The 18,730-nt window shown below is 44.1% G+C and overlaps 1 protein-coding gene across 1 annotated transcript in view; it reads left to right on the top strand.

Annotated features, from left to right (window-relative positions):
* The first annotated feature begins 856 nt into the window (after positions 1-856).
* LOC130374079 (septin-9-like) overlaps positions 857-18,730 on the top strand; it is a 77,150-nt gene continuing 59,276 nt past the window's right edge. The window contains exons 1-2 of the mRNA XM_056580653.1: positions 857-1,185; positions 17,749-17,820. Coding sequence (XP_056436628.1) covers positions 1,164-1,185; positions 17,749-17,820 — 94 coding nt within the window. The 5' untranslated portion in view covers positions 857-1,163. The remainder of the gene's footprint in view (positions 1,186-17,748; positions 17,821-18,730) is intronic.

Below are 18,730 nucleotides of genomic sequence, written 5' to 3'. Positions count from 1 at the left end.
TTGATAGATTGCAGTATGTCCAGAATACAGCCGCCAGGTTGCCAACCCCACACCAAGCCCTGGGAGCACATCCCCCCATTCTCAAGAAACTCCACTGGCTCCCTGTCAGACAATGCAACACATTCAAGATCTGCCTCATCACCTATAAATCACTCCACTCATTTGCACCTGCAAGTACATCACCGATCTCCTCCAACCCTACTCCCATGCTGTGTCTGAAATCGCGCACTTCTACACTTACACTTACTTTTTTGAGTGCACTTTGCGCTTTTCTCTGTCACTGTTTAAAAAGCACCTCAAAACACACCTCATCTCCTTGTCCTAACCTCCTTAACCCTCCCTGCCCACAAATGCCCATAAATGCCCAGATGCATTAGAATTAAAGTTGTGCTGCAGTTCGTTGCAGCAACCACTAGAGGTCTCTCCTGTATCAGAGCAGCACAGTTTGGCAGGGGGACGGAAGTTGCCCTTAATGAGGGTTAATGCATGTATGATGACGTTGTATTTATTATGCCTGCTCCAAAATGTAATTCCTAACATGGGTTCAACTGATAAACACTGCTCACCCACCAAGCTGCGTGCACACACGCACGCACACACACACACACACACACACACACACACACACACACACACACACACACACACACACACACGTGAACACACACACACACACACACACACACACACACACACGTGAACACACAGACTGAGTGAAGATAATTTGCATCGAAACATTGAGAAAATAATGTTCCAGCACTTATTGTCAAGCCGGGTTTACTCGTGAGCCTCATTTGAATGTTCTACAGTTTATTTAGCCTGCGCGAGACCACACCCGCTCGTGTACTGCGCGTGCGCCAGGGTGCAGGTGTGATTGTGTCCATTCCCGAGGGATTGTCTTTTTCCAAGCTATTGGTAGAAACAAACGGATGTTTACTTTACTACGCCAAACTAGCCAGACTGACTTCACTTCCTACGAGTACGTCTGAAAGGAAGGGCGAAGGTCACAGAAAACCCACCTGGAAAAACTACGGCGGAACGCGCGTAGAGCACGGAATAATTAGCCTTTGCAAAAAAAATAAATAATAATACTTAACCTCTCAAAGCCTATTTGTACCAAGAAAATTGTAGAACACCACTAAAAAGAACGTATTGTCACAACAATGAAGAAAGCTGGATATTCAGGTAGGACAATCCTTATACAACTTTTCAACTATCTTTCTCATTTTCTATTGGTTTCCCCCCGAACAGAATGGCCAATTCTTTACCTTATGAAATATAGACACAGATTATAGAAACTATAGACGATACATATGACTTCTATTCACGGCCACGAAATTACTTTTCATACGGCCCTGAGAGTATGCGGTGTGGCGAGAGAGACGGAGGAAGAGAGCTGCGTGCGCGTGTAATGGGCGATGGCGCGTGCGTCATTTAAAAGTTCAAGATTGAGTAGGCGATTGCCGGTAAAGAGAGAACATGGCATAAGGTACTAACAACTATTTAGCACTTCCTATTGAATGAGGCTACACAATGCCGTTTCTTCAACATGTCGACTACTGTCTCGCATAGGAAGGGACTTAAAGTACAGTGGGAGGATTGTCGGATTTCTCTGCATCAGGAAACTGTGAAATACTTTCCGCTGCACTTGACTTTGCTCTAAAAGCTTGACCGAAGAAAACTGTGTTGACCGGCTTCGGAACTTACACTTAACTTCAAACCATACAGGCTCTAATGCAGCCTTTGCAGCACAGAAAGAGGAATTAAAACATAGATAGTTAATATAGTATTAACATATTAGGCCTCACATTAACGATTCTACATCAAGAGGAAAAGTGTAAAACCTGTAAACTTTACATGTATGAATGCAATCCAGCCTATTGGATGCTCGAAGAAAACGGGTGGACCTACTGTCTGTCCGGAACTTACACTTAACATTCAACCATCGCTCTAATGCGAGAGCCTTTTGTAGCACAGTTTAAACCTGTAAACTTTACATATAGATGGCATTCCAGCCTATTTGTAGGCTTTTCACGTAAGAAAACCATACCCATTTTCTTCAGAGTGCTATTTTTAAGCTGAGTGAATGTTGAGTAGATTCACTTTAAAAGGAAAATTAGCATGGTTCAACAAAACTGTCCATGCACATTTAAAGAACAGCATGGATCAAGCACAAAAAAGTCACAGGTGCTTATTTCCATTCTGGTCTTGGTGTAGGCCTAGATGTTGTTGAGATAGTGCGTGCCCTTGGCCTTGGAGATAGTGAATACTGCAATTGCGGCATATACAAGCACATAAAACGTCAATATACATCAACTATTCACATTGGCCATTATAGGCATACGATAATCATCCTTTGTGCATAGGCCTATACTTATTTCATCATATTGTTGAAGTGTGAAATGATCAAATGAATAGGAGTCCTTTTCAGTATTTTGTATGTTGTTATTTGAATAAGAAACAGAAATGCTTGGGACTAACGTTTTGATCGATTGATTGTATACATATTTCTTCAGAAATAGAAAGGTTGACACCATCATTGAAGAGAAGCCCGGGGGCGGGGTGCAGTACGCCCTTGTGACGACTTGATTCACTCCTCTGCCTTCACTCTAGCATCCATAGCTGTTTAACGACCAGACTCCTACCTTCCACCACCTACCTCCCCGCCCCTCAAACCACTTCTTTGTAGCACAATGGCTTGTAATGAATTAATAGCATCAACTGTCCGCCTAGGATTCTAAGAGAGAATCAGTCGAAAAAATACACAGTACAGCCCAAATGGATGTCCTAAAGGAGTGTGTGTAAATATTGTGTCCAAATTTCAAATCCTTAATCGGATTATTCCTACTAGTCATCAAGTTGCTCCATCCCTTAAACTGTAAGTCTCGATCTTTGCGTGGTTGCTCACTTTCTCATCCTTTTATGTCACAATCTCCAACTAATGTAGTCATCCGAGACCATTTGCCCTGGCTTTGGGCTTGGCTCCAGCAACACCTACCAGCCCAGTCTAACACTATGATTTTCAGCCAAGGCTCCTCCAGGGACGGCCCCTCCCAATAGTCAGCCCCACTGCCCCACTAAGCCCCTGTTCAGTAAAATGTACACAACACTATCCTCTGAATGTGCGGCTTCCCAACTCCTTTCCCCAGCCAAGTGGTTTTTCTTTTCTTTTTTTCTTCCTTTGCATGAGGTAGCGAGTGCCGCTATTCCCCATTGGAGGGTTTTACATGTCAGGTCATTGCAGGTGCTGTTCAAATACCACACACACAAACACACACCCACACACACACACACACACACACGACACACACACACACACACACACACACACACACACACACACACACACACACACACACACACACACACACACACACACACCGGCACCACCTCTCCATTTTCTCTCTTCTTCTTCTTCTTCTTCTTCTTCTTCTTCTTCTTCTCTTCTTCTTCTTCTGCTTCTTCTGCTTCTTCTTCTTCTTCTTCTTCTTCTTCTTCTTCTTCTTCTTCTTCTTCTTCTTCTTCTTCTTCTTCTCTTTCTTCTTCTTCTTCTGCTGTGGTACGATGTGTGTAGAGCTGTCACATTCTTAGTCAGACCTCAACTCCTGTAAATAAATGAATAACAAAGTAGCTTGTTGTGTGGCATTGAGTGGCATATACTAGGATATGTTATAGTGTGTGTCTGTGTGTTAATACATTGTTATGCATGCATGTGTGTGTGTATGTTTGCGTTTGTCTCTGCTTGTGTGAATATAAGCCTGTGCATACGTACGTATGTTAGGGGTTGGGACATTTTATGATAGAATGGCAGGCAATCTAATGTTTTCTCTCCCTTATTCAAATTTCTCTCTCAATGATGGTTTGTACTTACTTGCCGCTGCAGTCATTTGAGGCGAAGGAATTTGATCTGATGTCAGCCATCAGTGGGATGTGCTTGAGCACAAAGCACGAATATGACAGTGAGGGCACTTAAATCGCAAATAGCGCAATCACCGCCAGTGGGCTAGTTAGAAAAAATATCACATATAATGTATGTGTCTGTGTGTGTGTGTTTACGTGCACTCGGGTGTGTGTGTTTGTGGGTGTGTGTGCGCACTTGTGTGTGTGTTTGTGTGTTCTTTCTGACCTTTTTCCTCTAACTGGAGAATTGTGCCAAATATAACTAATTTCAGGTTCAGATTCAGGTTACTTTATTGATCTTGGTGGAAATTATATAAATTTATTATTTGTGTGTGTGTGTGTGGTGTGTGTGTGTGTGTGTGTGTGTGTGTGTGTGTGTGTGTGTGTGTGTGTGTGTGTGGGTGTGTGTGTGTGTGTTGCTTGATAGCTAGTTCTGGTATAGTGTGTGTTGGTTGATTCTTTTCATACACAGGTTACTCATTAATTTGCAGGAGAGAGGGAGTAAGGTAGGGATGGACTTTGCGAACACACAAACACACACACACATACACACACACAATCAGTATCTACCTGCCCACAAGTCTATTTGATTTACTCATAACCTGCTCCTTCTTCTGTGGCCTTTTATTTTGAACTCAAAATAGGTCCCCAGTACCTTTCTAGTGCCGGGCAGATCTAGTACTGATCATACTGGAGAGTGTGAGAGGCTTTGAATCTGGGCCTTAAGCTATTGTTGACTTGAAAGTCAAACTATGAGCCGTGTTGAGACATATTTGCCCTGTCATCTACAACCGCATGCCGAGGACCATCTAACCCTCAATTTGCCTCCCCAGGAGTCTTTGAATAACCGACTAATAAGCTGCTGAGAACGTTGACTATAGCGCACACACACTTACTCAAACAGACTCACACACACTCACATATGTGCATCCACACATGCAGAGGCAAAAACGCATGAAAGCACACACACATTCTCCCCCACACACACACAACCACACAACTACACAGATACACACACACTTACATTTGTACCAGCACATGCATGCACACACACATACACCCAAACACACACACACACACACACACACACACACACACACACACACACACACACACACACACACACACACACACACACACACACACATACACACCACACACATGCACAGTTCACATGCATGGTAGCTGTAAAGTTGTGCACTTGTTAAGCTCCTTGTAAGCACATTTGATCAAAAAGTGAGGACCTCTTGTATCTAAATGTGGTTACTTACTATGGAACCCAATTACGGTGCAATGTAGGATTTAGTATTAACAAGTGGTGGAGTTGCAGTTTGCGACCAACTGAACATCCCCTATTACTATTTTGAAATGTAACTGATGTTTTATCATAACGACTTCCAGTAAATGTTCCAATACATCTCATTGCTGAGCATGTATGAGTGAGGGCATTTTCTCATAGCCCCATATTGCTCCACATTTGTGTTACCAAGCGATCTGAACTGATAAGGAAATTCCTTTTCCTAGAGACAGAGAAATTGCATCTCAAATAATCAGAGAGCAATCATTAATATCAGTTCTATCCCCCTGGCTAAGCTAGCATGGGATAGCAATATGCCTGGAGGGAGGGTTACACACACACACACACACACACACACACACACACACACACACACACACAACACACACACACACACACACACCATACATACATACATACATACATACATACATACATACATACATACATACATACATACATACATACATACATACATACATACATACATACATACATACATACATACATACATACATACATACATACATACATACATACATACATGCGCATAAACAGCTCTGCGCACACTTACAAACTCACAAACACACAATGGATCTAATTAAATCTATGAAATGTATTCAGTTCATGAAAGGAACCTTAGGAACATCCAGATTCTCTCTCTCTCTCTCTCTCTCTCTCTCTCTCTCTCCTCTCTCTCTCCTCTCTCTCTCCTCCTCTCTCTCTCTCTCTCTCTATCTCTCTTTCTCAATACCTCTCACTCTGTCTCACTATGCCATTCTGTCTCTAGCTATCTCTCTTTCCATGAAGATGATACCTTATCTAAGTCATAACTACATGTTTCAGTGGGTGGGAGGATGTTAATCCATAAACCTGGTTTCTATGATCTTTTTTAATGCCTCCATCGCTATTTAACTGCCTGACGAGACAGAATGGTTGATCGCTATCAGGGCTTTGACGCCTAACATTCTGCCCTGCTCAAGCGCCAAACACAATTATTGAGCGTAAATTAAATCGCAAACTAACTAACTAACGAACAAACTAGTTAACTAATTTACTGGCTTACTCAATAAAAAATGCTTAAGCATTAGCTAACAAATTAATCAGCTAAGTAACAAACAATTATTAGACTAGGGAGAAACAGGACTGATATCTGATAGGACTGATATCTGACAGGGCCCTTTTCACTTCTCAATCTGTCTGTCTGTCTTCTCTCTCTCTCTCTCTCCTCTCGCTCTCTCTCTTCTTCTCTCTTCATCTCTCTCTCTCTCTCTCTCTCTCCTCTCTCTCTCTCTCTCTCTCCACCCACTATTCCTCTTTCAGCCTCTTTTCAGTTACAGTGGATGTGCAGGCTTTCAAAACCATTGTGTGTGAGTGTGTGTTGCAGCACCCCTGAATATGTATAATGCCGGCATGAAGCAGAACTGTACGGTTGGGGCTGGAAGGAGTGAAGAGCTGCCGAGGGGAAAACAAGGTGACGGGGCTTTCCTCCCTATGCAAACATGTGTGTGTGTGTGTGTGTGTGTGTGTGTGTGTGTGTGTGTGGTGTGTGTGTGTGTGTGTGGTGTTGCTGTGTGTGTGTGTGTGTGTGTGTGTGTGTGTGTGTTTGCGCGTGTGTTTGTTCATGTGGGGTTGTGTATCGCTTGTTCATGTATGCTTGTTTGTGTTGGGAAGTGCATGCACACCTATATGTTTCCTGCCAGATTCTTATTGAATTCATGTTCGATGTGTGATGCTTCATGTGTGGTTGATTTGTGTGTGTTCCTGAATGTGTGCGTGCATGTGTGAGTGTTTACCAATGCTATTGGCTTTTAGGAGTGTTTGAGTGCTACACCCTCTTCATCCCACCTGTTAACTTTCTCCACTAATCTGAGACCTATAAGTAATCCCTTGACATATTTGCTGAGGCTTTGCCCTGCATTGGGTTCCAACACAGAGCCACACGTGCACATTAAACACGCACACAAACATGAAGTCAGCCGGTACCCATCGTAAATACATGGATGCTAATTTAGTTACCACTACAGCTCCATATGTGTTAATAAAAAACTAGCATGGACATGCACAATATATCATCAGAGTAATTCCTAGCTCATCAGAGTGAAACAGTAACAGCCAGCTATAGTTATGGCTATAGCTTATGAGCTTATATAGGACAACTCCTTTGTGTGTGTGTGTGTGTGTTGTGTGTGTGTGTGTGTGTGTGGTGTGTGTGTGTGTGTGTGTGTGTGGTGTGTGTGTGTGTGTGTGTGTGGTGTGTGTGTGTGTGTGGGGGGGGGGGGGGGGGGGTGTGTGGGTGTGTATGAGTGTGTGGTCAAATTTTCTGCATGTCTGTGCTTGTGCAAACTTATTTGTCTATGTGTGTGTTTATGTGTGTGTTTATGTGTGTATATGATTCTATTTCCATGCATAAGGCACACAAGACCCAACAAGTGTCAGTCTCCTCCAACCCTGCATGCAAGCTCTCTCTCACATCCACACATATACTAAATATACATATTTATGTATGTGCAAACACCCGAACACACACACACACTTACTTACTGCTTGCTGCTTATGGCTGTCCATCGTATTCGATGATGACGTTGCTCCACTTAAGCTGGGTTAGTGTGGGGGGTTTCGTTGATGCCATTTGACGCGACCTGCATGGTTTACCACATGTGGGGCAGATGTAGTCTATACATGAGAGGGGGACCCCTGCATTTCGCTGTTGTCTCTGTTTTCTTCTCTCAGTGGTCTGCTCTGCCCTGTAGGTGTGCCCCACCCTGGTGGCTGGCTGAGCACCATGTGAGACGGTTGGCAGCCAGGCTTTCAGGGGATGTTTGCTGGATGCCACAGCGCTTCAGGAGGTTGTTGAGGTGCAGATGCAGATTTCACAGCCCACCCAACACAGGTGTCTTTGGGCAAGGAGCACCATGATGACATGAGGGACCTTGTCCTCCCAGGACAAGCCCAGAATCTTTTGCAGGCAGCGGATGTGAAATGCCTCAAGCGTTCTTATGTGCCTTTTGTATGGTGTCCAGGCTTCCGAGCTTTATAGCAGTTTGGACAGACAGACTGCTTTAGTTGAAACGGTCAGGTTTCTGTTCTGGAAGACTCTGTTTTTAAGCCTACCGAAGGCAGAAGAGGTTAGGGTTATGCGGAGCTGGATGTCACCGTTGAGCTTCTGGCCGTCAATGGTGAAGATAGGCACTTCCGGTTGGTGGGATGATTGTCGCACAATGATATGGGTTTTGGGAGTGTTGACCTTGAGCCCAAGGGCATTGTATATGGAGGTAAACACATTTAGTGGTTGTTGCAGAGCTTCTGGTGTGTGAGCAAGTAGCGCTCATTCGTCAGCAAACTGGAGCTCCGGTATCTGTTGTGTGCTGATTTTGGTGGTGGCCTATTGGCTCCAGATATTGAACAGATTTCCGTCCAGTTGGAACTGGAAGTGAACGCCATCTGTGGTTTCCAGGGCTTTGTTTGATAGGAGAGTGACTGCTGACAGGAACATGTTGAATATGATAGGGACTAAGACACATCCTTGCCTGACCCTTACTTCCACATTAAAAGAGGATTTCTGGCCTCCGATGCAAAGCCAGGCTTCATTCCATCGTGGAGTTGAATGATGAGGAACTTTGGTGGAACCCCCATCTCTCCCAGTATGCACCATAGGAGTTTCCTGTTTACTACATGGACAGGTCGATGAAAGCTACGTACAGATCTTTGTGATGTTCTCGGCATTTCTTGTACTTCCCTAACTACAAAGATCATGTCTTTTGTACTGCGGTCTCTCCTAAAACCACACAGTGATTCTGGTAGGACGTCTTCTGAAATATGAGACACTAGGCGGAAGAGCATGACTCGCACTTACACTTTGCCAGGAAAAGAGAGTAGGGATTTTACAGCTTTGTCACCCTTTCTCTTATAGATTGGTAACTATGTCTGCATCCTTACAATCCTGGGGGATGGTTTCCGAGGACCGGATGGCATTTATTATATGGTGTAGTCGATGGGTGAGGAGGTATCCACCATGTTTAAATACTTACAGCAGGGATTCCCTCGGAGCCAGCACTTTTTTTTTTTTTTAAAGGCATTTGATGGCTTTGTGAACATCAGTGAAGCTGGGCGGGGAATCCAAATGGTGGACAAGGGAGATGTTTAGGAAATCTGTGAGTATGTCTTGGTTGGAAGAGTTTTCAGCGTTGAGGAGAGTATTAAAATGCTCATCCCATCTGTCCAGGATCTGTTGTGTGTCCTTGTGTAGGGTGAAACCATCAGCGGATCTTACTTGCGTTGTGCTTTTCCTGTGCGGGCCATAGATGGATTTGATGTCATCATAGAATCCATGAGATTTGTTTGTTTCAACATAAAGTTAGATCTTGCTGGCTTTCCTGGTCCACCAGTCATTATCCATGACTCTGAGGGTGCGCTGGACTTCGGCTCTGATGGAGATGTAGTGACTCCTTGCTCTAGAGGATTGCGGGTTAGCTAGGAGAGCGGCATGCGCTTTGAGTTTTGATTGGAGGAGGTTGTGAATATCCGGTGCAGTGTTGTCAAACCAGTCTTGGTGTTTACACTGACTGAACCCCATTGATGACTCTGCTGCCTGATGAACGGCAGCCAGAGTTAGGCAGACTGAATGACAGAGATCGACGGAGATCATCGGTGTTGTTCATGTGTGCAAGTGTGTTCATGGTAAGTTGGCAACTGTCACGAGACATACATTGCTTGAATAACAATTAAAAGAACATCCCCATCAATCCTCTAAAGTTGATAAGCATGACTTAATTCATGACTACCATGTCCAGTTTTGCTGTTGTTACGTGTTAGCTGAGAGTGAAAAGGATTTAAAGGAACTACAAATAACCAATGTTAGGGAAATCTGTTTGTTTTGTTGCGCGTTTCTGGATATATATTTTTTATAGATATATATATCGGCCGATATATCGTCAGATATATCGGCCGATATATATATCTATAAAAAAAATATCAGATTTTTTTAATCACAAATATTCGTATCGTATCGGCCTTAAAAATCCTATATCGGTCGGGCTCTAGCAGGAATCTCCAGGCTCCGTGGATGTCGGGGTCTGATGGAGTTTCAGGTATTGCAGATAGGTTTGTTGCAAGCTGGGCCCCTAAACTGATCTACACAATGCTTGGATTTTAGTGTGACACAGTTAAGCCTTTCTTTGCAGGCGTTTTCTTAAACTGGGGATGGATATCATCTTAAGTTTGGTGCTGGAGGCTGCGGACATTCCAAGTGGCAATTTTGAAGGGGAATTTGGTTTTCTTTCTTATATTTTTTCAACCGCGTTAAGGGATGGCCCGGAAGTTGCGGTAATCTGCCCGGGCGAGAGGAACAGACCATTTTCAGGCCACCTTTTCTGTAGCTGCTCAGCCGCGTAGGGAGCTGGGGAGGCACGCTGTTCATTCCTGTGCCTCAGCAACCATCTATCTCATGCCACCTACGTGCAGGGTTGAGCTAGATACTGCCAGCCCCATCCTTGACCTGTATCCACTGCCCTTCCCCACCGCCAATGGACTTTTACAGGGGTTGGCCGAGTGAAGGGGGGTTTGGGGGGAAAATGCCTGTGCGTTGAATTGATTAAGTGATGGTAGGGGTGTGCAGTCCGTATCCTCACTTTCTATCTTTGGCCCTAACTGACATCCTTCAGTGGCATGAAAAGCTCAAGACGACCTTCGTCCAACAGGGGTTGCAAAGGACTGCATAACACCGGTCCGTTGGTGTCTGTCTGACGTGGGTCTTCTCCACGAGGGGTTTACTCCCACAGCCATAAAACAAAGGTTTACCCAGTAGGCACTGGGGCAGTGGATGGCGGTAGTCAGGGCGTGTCCACACCAGGTGGGCCTAGGCTATTTATCTCTGGGGCCCATTCAGTTCACTTTGGGTCCATGTCATTTCTCCGACGCTCCATTGTTCCGACCTCTCGGCCGTATGCAGACTTCTCCGGTGGCAGCGGAGCAGCTCGTCTGGCAGGAGTCTGCATATGGCAACAATCCCATTCTCCTCCATGTCGCGGTTCAATCTGGACTCAAAGCCGAAGTTCCTTTCCCCAGATTCCTTCTCCACCATGGCCGAGATAACCCCCACTACGAGTCTTTACTAAATAAGTACCAGAGAGTGGGAGAACCCGACGCAGACTTTAAGATTGATAAGATCAGAGAATTTCCCCGTCAGTTCGGCCGCGGCTGATACCTGTACCTTTTTGATGACCAACATTTAGAATTTTTTTTCCTTTTAATTCAGCCTTGGGTGAAATCGAAGTGTAACACCTTTCCTGCGGTCGGCTCCCAGACCGTAATTCGGTATGGGAGTAATTCCGATAAGTCTGATACATGACGATTAACCCCGATAACATAGCCTGCATTATTTCAGTGCCCCGCTCCCACTATGATAACACTAAATGATAGGTCTTATGTAACCCTAAAATTAGACATCATACAATAAATTACAATACATAAGTTCACAACTGCACGCATGCATAGAAAACGTTTTTATTTTATTTTTATGTCCTTTCCTGATGTCGGCTCCCAGATCGTAGTCGAGGAGCGCAGGGGAGACGTTCCCTGATGTGCTTATGTTCTCTCGGGCCGGTTACATCTTTCACTTTTCCCGGCAGTGGGTCTGCTTACAGGTCGGAATATGGTCGGAATGAAGCGGTCACCGATTCTTCACAGTCTGGGTACTTTATTCGTTGTACCACTAACTTCACAGTACACGTTTGCACGGACACAACCGGACTCGCTCATTACTTCACTCAACTGACGCTACTTACCGCTCGCTCTCCCCACTCGTCCAGGTGTTTTTCCATGATTCAATGGCTCAGGGTTTTCAGGGTTGTCTTAGCTGTAAAACAGACCTTTACATGGGCCTTCTCAGTGCTATGTGTTCCTGGCGTTGCACAACCTGGTGCCGTGTCCCAGTGCTCTGAGGCTGTTTGCCTGTGCTTCCAGTGGAAGGATATGGGCACAGACACGCTCTTTGGCTCTCACCGTTGACGTACTCGGCTGGCTCCCATTTCCTGAATCATTCGCTGAACCTCTGACACAGACTGAACTGCATGCACACACTTGCACCCAAACAAACAAAGGCGCGCATATGCCCCCACACACACACACCAGCTCAAACACTTCCTCACATACACAATCACTTTGAGTGAAGGACGGCTTTGCTATAACACAACCCTTAAGTATCCCCCTGCACGATGACACAGGAGGGAGTGCTGTTCACTACAGGTGTGAATCGATCGTAGACAAAGAACACCTTTAAAGTAAACCCCTGTAAAGCAGTGCTGTTATAATCTATCAGCACTCATGGAATGCCTCTTGTCCAATAAAATTACGGTGGTTCGGAATTAAGTATTGTACAATAAGAAAAAACACTGGTGCTGCCTTTCAGTTTCATCAGAAAGATTGTTTTGTTAGCGTGCTTGTTTCTGTGCAATGGAGCCTTCTCCAGTGAACAGAGGGAGGAAGATCCTCCTTAACATTGTTGAGAATAAAGAATTTAGATTGCCCAGACAACTGTTATGAATTAATGGCCTTAAATTGACTACTTTAATGCCTTTGTATATGTAATGTTCGTTTTGCTGGGTAAAGGAACATTAGCACCCCCTATCGCCTGTTGACAATGACTTCAGGGCGGCCGGTGAATAAAATGGGGTTCATTGGGAGAGAGGAGGAAAGTCCTCTGAGTGGTTGTGACTAGCTAAGGGATCTGGATCGCGTCAACGTCTATTCACAAATAGGCTGAAGCCCTGGCTGCGCTATGAACCAATAAGCAGGCGCCCTTGTTTTGGAGCAGCACGGAGGGAGGGGTTGTCCCCTCAAGTCTAGGCTAATGCCGCTTTTCCACTGCATGGTACCAGCTCGACTCGACTCGACTCGACTCGACTCAGCTCGCATTTTTGGCGTTTCCACCGCGAAAACATGGTATCTGGTACCTGAAGTGGCTGCTTTTTTTAGTACCGCCTCGCTCTAGGTTCCAAGCGAGCTGAGCCGATGCTAAAAGGTGACGTTGGCAAACGGCCGGCCACTGATTGGCCAGAGAGTGTGACGAAGTCACGAGAGCGACATGGCAACCATGCTGGTAACAGCCATAGCAGCGCCGCAGCCAACATATTCCACTTCTTCAACTTCTTCAACATGCCAGCTAATAATACGAACACGAATACCATCGCATCAATGTCCTCCATTGTTGTTATGTGGGTTCTGTCCATGTGTGGGTTGCGTTACGTAGGTGTTGTTTGCGTCGCGTACAAAAATACGTCACGGCCCTTTCGCGCAGCCGACCCCGCCCACGTCCAGGAGGTACTATTTGCGGTGGAAAACGACCCGTGCTGCTACCGTGTCGAGTCGTGTCGAGTCGAGTCGAGTTCGCTGCGGTTCGGTGTGGCTCGGTTCGCTTATAATGGCGTTTCTACCGCCAAAAGTTGGGCAAGGTCCCAAATAAACGCGCTGAGCCTACATCTTTTAAGACACCCCTGTGTTTGGTTACCAAGCCGTCTGAAAGGTTGGCGAAAAGGCTACACACGCCGTAATTCTGAAATCACTTAAAAGAATATCCCGTTTGGTATGACCAGGTCACTGATATCTTTGCACCAGAAACTGCGAGGAGGATTGACTTGATAAATGAAGTCCCTCAATCTTAATTGGCTTAACACCATGACCAACATTCTGAAACATCCATTAACATTTGCCTCAAAGCTTACAGCCTATGTAAATAGTTGTGAAATAATGTTATTTTTGTTCTTTTAATTGTTTGTTACTGTGACCGTTCTGTTTGATATTGTGGAAACGATGTTAGTGAATGATTCCAGAGCATTGTGCATTTTAAATGGCATAACTTTTGGTCTTGTGTCTTAATTTTCCTTAAAACAATTGTAGCTGAAATAAACATTACACAAATTACAGCCAATAGCTTCAGTCATTGATGGCAAAAATAGGCCCAGTATTTTTATTTAGTTTTACAAATCAAGAGTAGGCCTGATTTAACTAATTGGCTTTGCTTCCTTTCCTTCTGCCTTTGTAGTCCAAGACATGCTGCTCACCAGCTTTCAAAGTAGGCTACAATACTGCTGCTTGTGGATTTTTATCAATTTTATTCACATAATTATCCCTCCCTGCTATTTTGTAGTTCACCAGAACACCCTGAAACAACTTGAGTCTCGCATACTTATGCCACCATACGCCACTAACACTGCAAGCTTTAAAAAAAAACACCAGCCGCCACGGAATTATAGTATATATTGTATATACATGTTAATGAATTATTTAGTCATGTAGGTAATCACTTTGTTTCCAAAGCAACCAACCTTTTTGGGGTAGTTGGATTTCTCTCTGAATGATGGGTATATTGTGTATAAATAAATAGTTTTTTGATGTTGCGTTCACATTTGCCTCAAATTATATTTAAAGAACCCATCTGATCACAACTGTAGGTACTACATTTAAATAAACAGCAGATGTTTTGAAGGAAAAGGTAGCTATGCAAAGGAAAACAAAAAAACAAACAACTGCCTTGTTGCCTTGGTCACCATAGTAACAAGGTCAGCTGTGGTCAGGCATTGGGCATGGCACTGCATGCCAACTAAGCAGAAGGCAAGAGTAGTCGAAGACCCCACGTCACCTAGATTAAACTTTCCTAAAAGGTTTCAGTGACTGCCATTCAATTTTGAAGATATTAACACAAAATTAAAAAGACAGAATAAGATAGACCAATAGTAGTAGTAATGGGAGAGAGAGGGAATCTGAGCTGAACTACTCTATTCTGGGCCAGTAGAGTAAAGCAATCATTTCGAGTGTCGATGGCAAATGTGTGTGTGTGTGTGTGTGTGTGTGTGTGTGTGTGTGTGTGTGTGTGTGTGTGTGTGTGTGTGTGTGTGTGTGTGTGTGTGTGTGTGTGTGTGTGTGTGTGTGTGTGTGTGTGTGTGTGTGCATCTGTGTGTGCGTGTGTGTGTGTGCATCTGTGTGTGCGTGTGTGTATGTGGTATTGCGAATGCATAGACTGCTGCTGGGGTCAAATCTTATAGCCCCGTCAGAGAAAAATATAGAGATGTTGGAGTTGTATATTGTCATGAATATTCATCTTTACTGAACTACTGTAAACTTGGATCCAGCATTCCTGCTATATTATGGAGGCAGAAAACCAAAAACTGAACAAGTGAAAGATGTCAAACAACCCATTCACCAAATATTTGAGCTCAACTGCCATCATGGAATGATTTGGGTGAATATTAACTAATGTAATATTTAAGTAGCTTCAGGTAGTATCATTTTCGGTGTTAATGTATTACCCGTAGTACTTTGCAATTGAATGGGGTATGTTGTACGTTATGTGCAAATTCCTTTTTCTTCCCAGTAAAGGAAGTCATTTTTCCACATGTCCTCCTGTTAGTTAGTAGGCTTCGGCTACATTGTCACATGACCATTCATTGGCCAATGTGTTTCCTGGTGTTAGCATGAATGGCATGCTGGTCACTGATTTGTGGTCCAAAGTATTTGTAGGATTCTGAACACAGGATGGTTAAGGGTGACTCACCCACCACAGAATAAGAAACAACGGTTGCTGCGGTTACAAGAGAGAGTCTTTAGTTTGCATTATTTTTTCCCTTCCTGTGGAGAGCATACTTCACCAAGGGGGCCTGGCAAAATTAATAGCTGTCTTACTGACTCACTATAACAGTCATGTATCCTCAGCTAGGTGAGCTTGCTGGGTCTGGAGCTTGTTATTTCACTGCTCCCAGCGTCGCTACATCATTGCTCCTCGAGGTGGCGCTCAACAGATGAATGGCGGAAACTTGAACAGAAGTTAACTTGCCAAAGACGAGTTACTGAAACACTCAGTTTGGACCATGAATAAAGACAGAAATCAGGCACTTTACAGTTTCACTGTCATTTTGTTTTCACAAGTCGACATATATCTTGATGCATCGTTATAGAATTGTCTCACAATATCTTGATTATAGCAGAATCGTTCTATGCCACGGCTACTATCTACTAGGATTATATTTCGCTGGTGTGTGGGAGTAGCATTTCAGCGGAGAGAAGACAAAATCCTACAATTCCTCAGGTTGTCTTTATCATGCAGACATCTGTGTTACTCTGTTACAAAGATGTCTATCTCTCTCTTCACCCACTCCCTTTCTCGATCTCTCCCCCTCTCCCTCTCACTCACTACCTCACTCTCTCACTCACTACCTCTCGACACACACACACACACACGCACACACACACACACACACACACACACACACAACTATCCAACAAAAATACACAACTTTTAAGGCCTAACATGTAAGGACCTAAACTCCATATATGGTTCTTCATTCATTGGCATTTTTGTGGTTCTTAATTGACTCAAGCACACTCACACTCAAAGACACACACACACACACACACACACACACACACACACACACACACACACACACACACACACACACACACACACACATGCCTTTATACAATCTAACAAAAACAACAATCTTTCAGCAAAACAGATGACTGTGACAGTCATTATATTCCAACAGGAATATTACTATACTGTAGGAAAACATCTTTATATATATATATATATTGTGGCAACCCGCTCCTCGTATGAGCCAGGTTCCACGTACAAATGATGCTTGGCAGTGAGGGTTTAGCCGTTGAGGCATTTATTACATACAACGTAAATCATATAAGGTACTCGCGGTCTCTAGGGCCTCCGTGGGCCTCTAGGGTAGGGCTGGCTCGGCCCTTGCTGTCTTGTCACTGGTCGGCCCTTTCCGTCTGCTCCCGAGTGCCTTTTAAAGCCTTTCCCTTACTGTCCAGCAAGGTGTCTCCCATCCCGCTGATTGGGGTTTGGTTGATGCTCTCCGTCGCCGGCTGGTGGGTGACGGTGGTATCGGCCATCCCGGACCAACCCTCGGGCTGGTCCGGGCCAAGGTTTAAGTGGCGGGATGCCACAATATATATATATATATATATAGTATATATATACATAGTACATATATATATAAAGATGTTTCCCTGCAGTATAGTTATATTTCTGTTGGTCTTGGAAATAGGTCAAGAGTACGTCAGTGCAGCCTATGAGGTAATGTTTTGAGATAGTATGTTTCCTTTCCAAAGCACACAAGTCCCGTAGCAGCAAAGATGAGCACCCAGCAACTTACAGATTATTTTTGATTGGCATTCCCACATATTTGACTATTACCTGTTCATCAGAAGCTTTCATCCAAAGCAATTTGCAGTGATAATCTTTGCATGCACATTAATAAAGGAGCAGGAAGGAGTTAGGCATGGTAGGAGATCCTTAAAGATGACTACCAGTAGAGAGCAGACACAGGGCCTGGATCGCTGACCCTTTCGATCGGGAGTCAAACATGCAAGCTATTACTCGTCCTGCCACTCTTTCACATGTTGTTCCCCAACACAGTTGGGTTAATTACTGCTATGCTCTGAAGGCCATTGTTTTGTTTTTGTGTATTGTTCTCTATGTGATTAAAGGCAAATGGCTTGGTTGAAAATTGACTTCTCCTGACCTGGTTGTCTTGCAGGTATAGCCAGGTCTACCAGCGGTCGCCTCAGGAGAGGGTCAGACAAAGATGGATCTACCATCACCAGCCCTAGTGAGTAGGACCAGCGGTCCATCCATCCTTCCGTCATCCAATATCTATTCATCCATCCATCTAATATCTTTTCATCAATCCAAGATAAATGCATTATCCCTCCATATCATCCATTCATCATCTAATATCGATTCATCAAATATCCATCCATCTATCCAGTCATCTTATATCAATTCATCCATCAATCCATCTAATATCTATTCTTCAATTCATTCACCTATCTATCTATCCAATATCTATTCGTCCATCCATCCATCAATATCTATAAATCCATCCATCCATCAAAAATGTGTCGATACATCCATTTAATTCATTGACCATTGATTCATCCACTGTCAATACTCTAAGATATAATTGGATAAACACACGCATAATTACTAGTGTTATTTAATTGTACTGGATTCTTATGTTTGCATTTGTCTGTTTGCAAACTATAACATTGAATAAGCACACCCATCTCAGTACTCACAACCTCACAAAGTTGATGTGTTTATTCCACATCGTGAGTTAGAGGCTACATCATGATCCACGTCTAATCCTGCTCATAGTTTACCTGGACTACGTGACATAAGTAAGGCTGGTTGACCTGGAGGATCAGGCTGGCGCCAGGTAATGGTCAGGCCAGGTCAGGTTATGCTTCGAGGCCTGGTATCAGTCAGCAGGAGATAGCTGATTGAACAGAGATAATGCTGGCCCGTAAATACAGCAAGGACAACCTCCCTGTCTAGGAAGAGACATGAAAAGTGCAAAGTGTGTGTGTGTGTGTGTGTGTGTGTGTGTGTGTGTGTGTGTGTGTGTGTGTGTGTGTGTGTGTGTGTGTGTGTGTGTGTGTGTGTGTGTGTGTGTGTGTGTGTGTGTGTGCGTGTGTAAGTGTTTGTGTGTGTGTGTGGGTATGTGAACCTAACCCTAC

Source organism: Gadus chalcogrammus, chromosome 2 (genome assembly GCF_026213295.1).
Source record: "Gadus chalcogrammus isolate NIFS_2021 chromosome 2, NIFS_Gcha_1.0, whole genome shotgun sequence".
Taxonomy (NCBI): Eukaryota; Metazoa; Chordata; class Actinopteri; order Gadiformes; family Gadidae; genus Gadus; species Gadus chalcogrammus.
The sequence above is the reverse complement of the archived record's forward strand: the minus strand, read 5'-3'. Positions and strand labels throughout refer to the sequence as shown.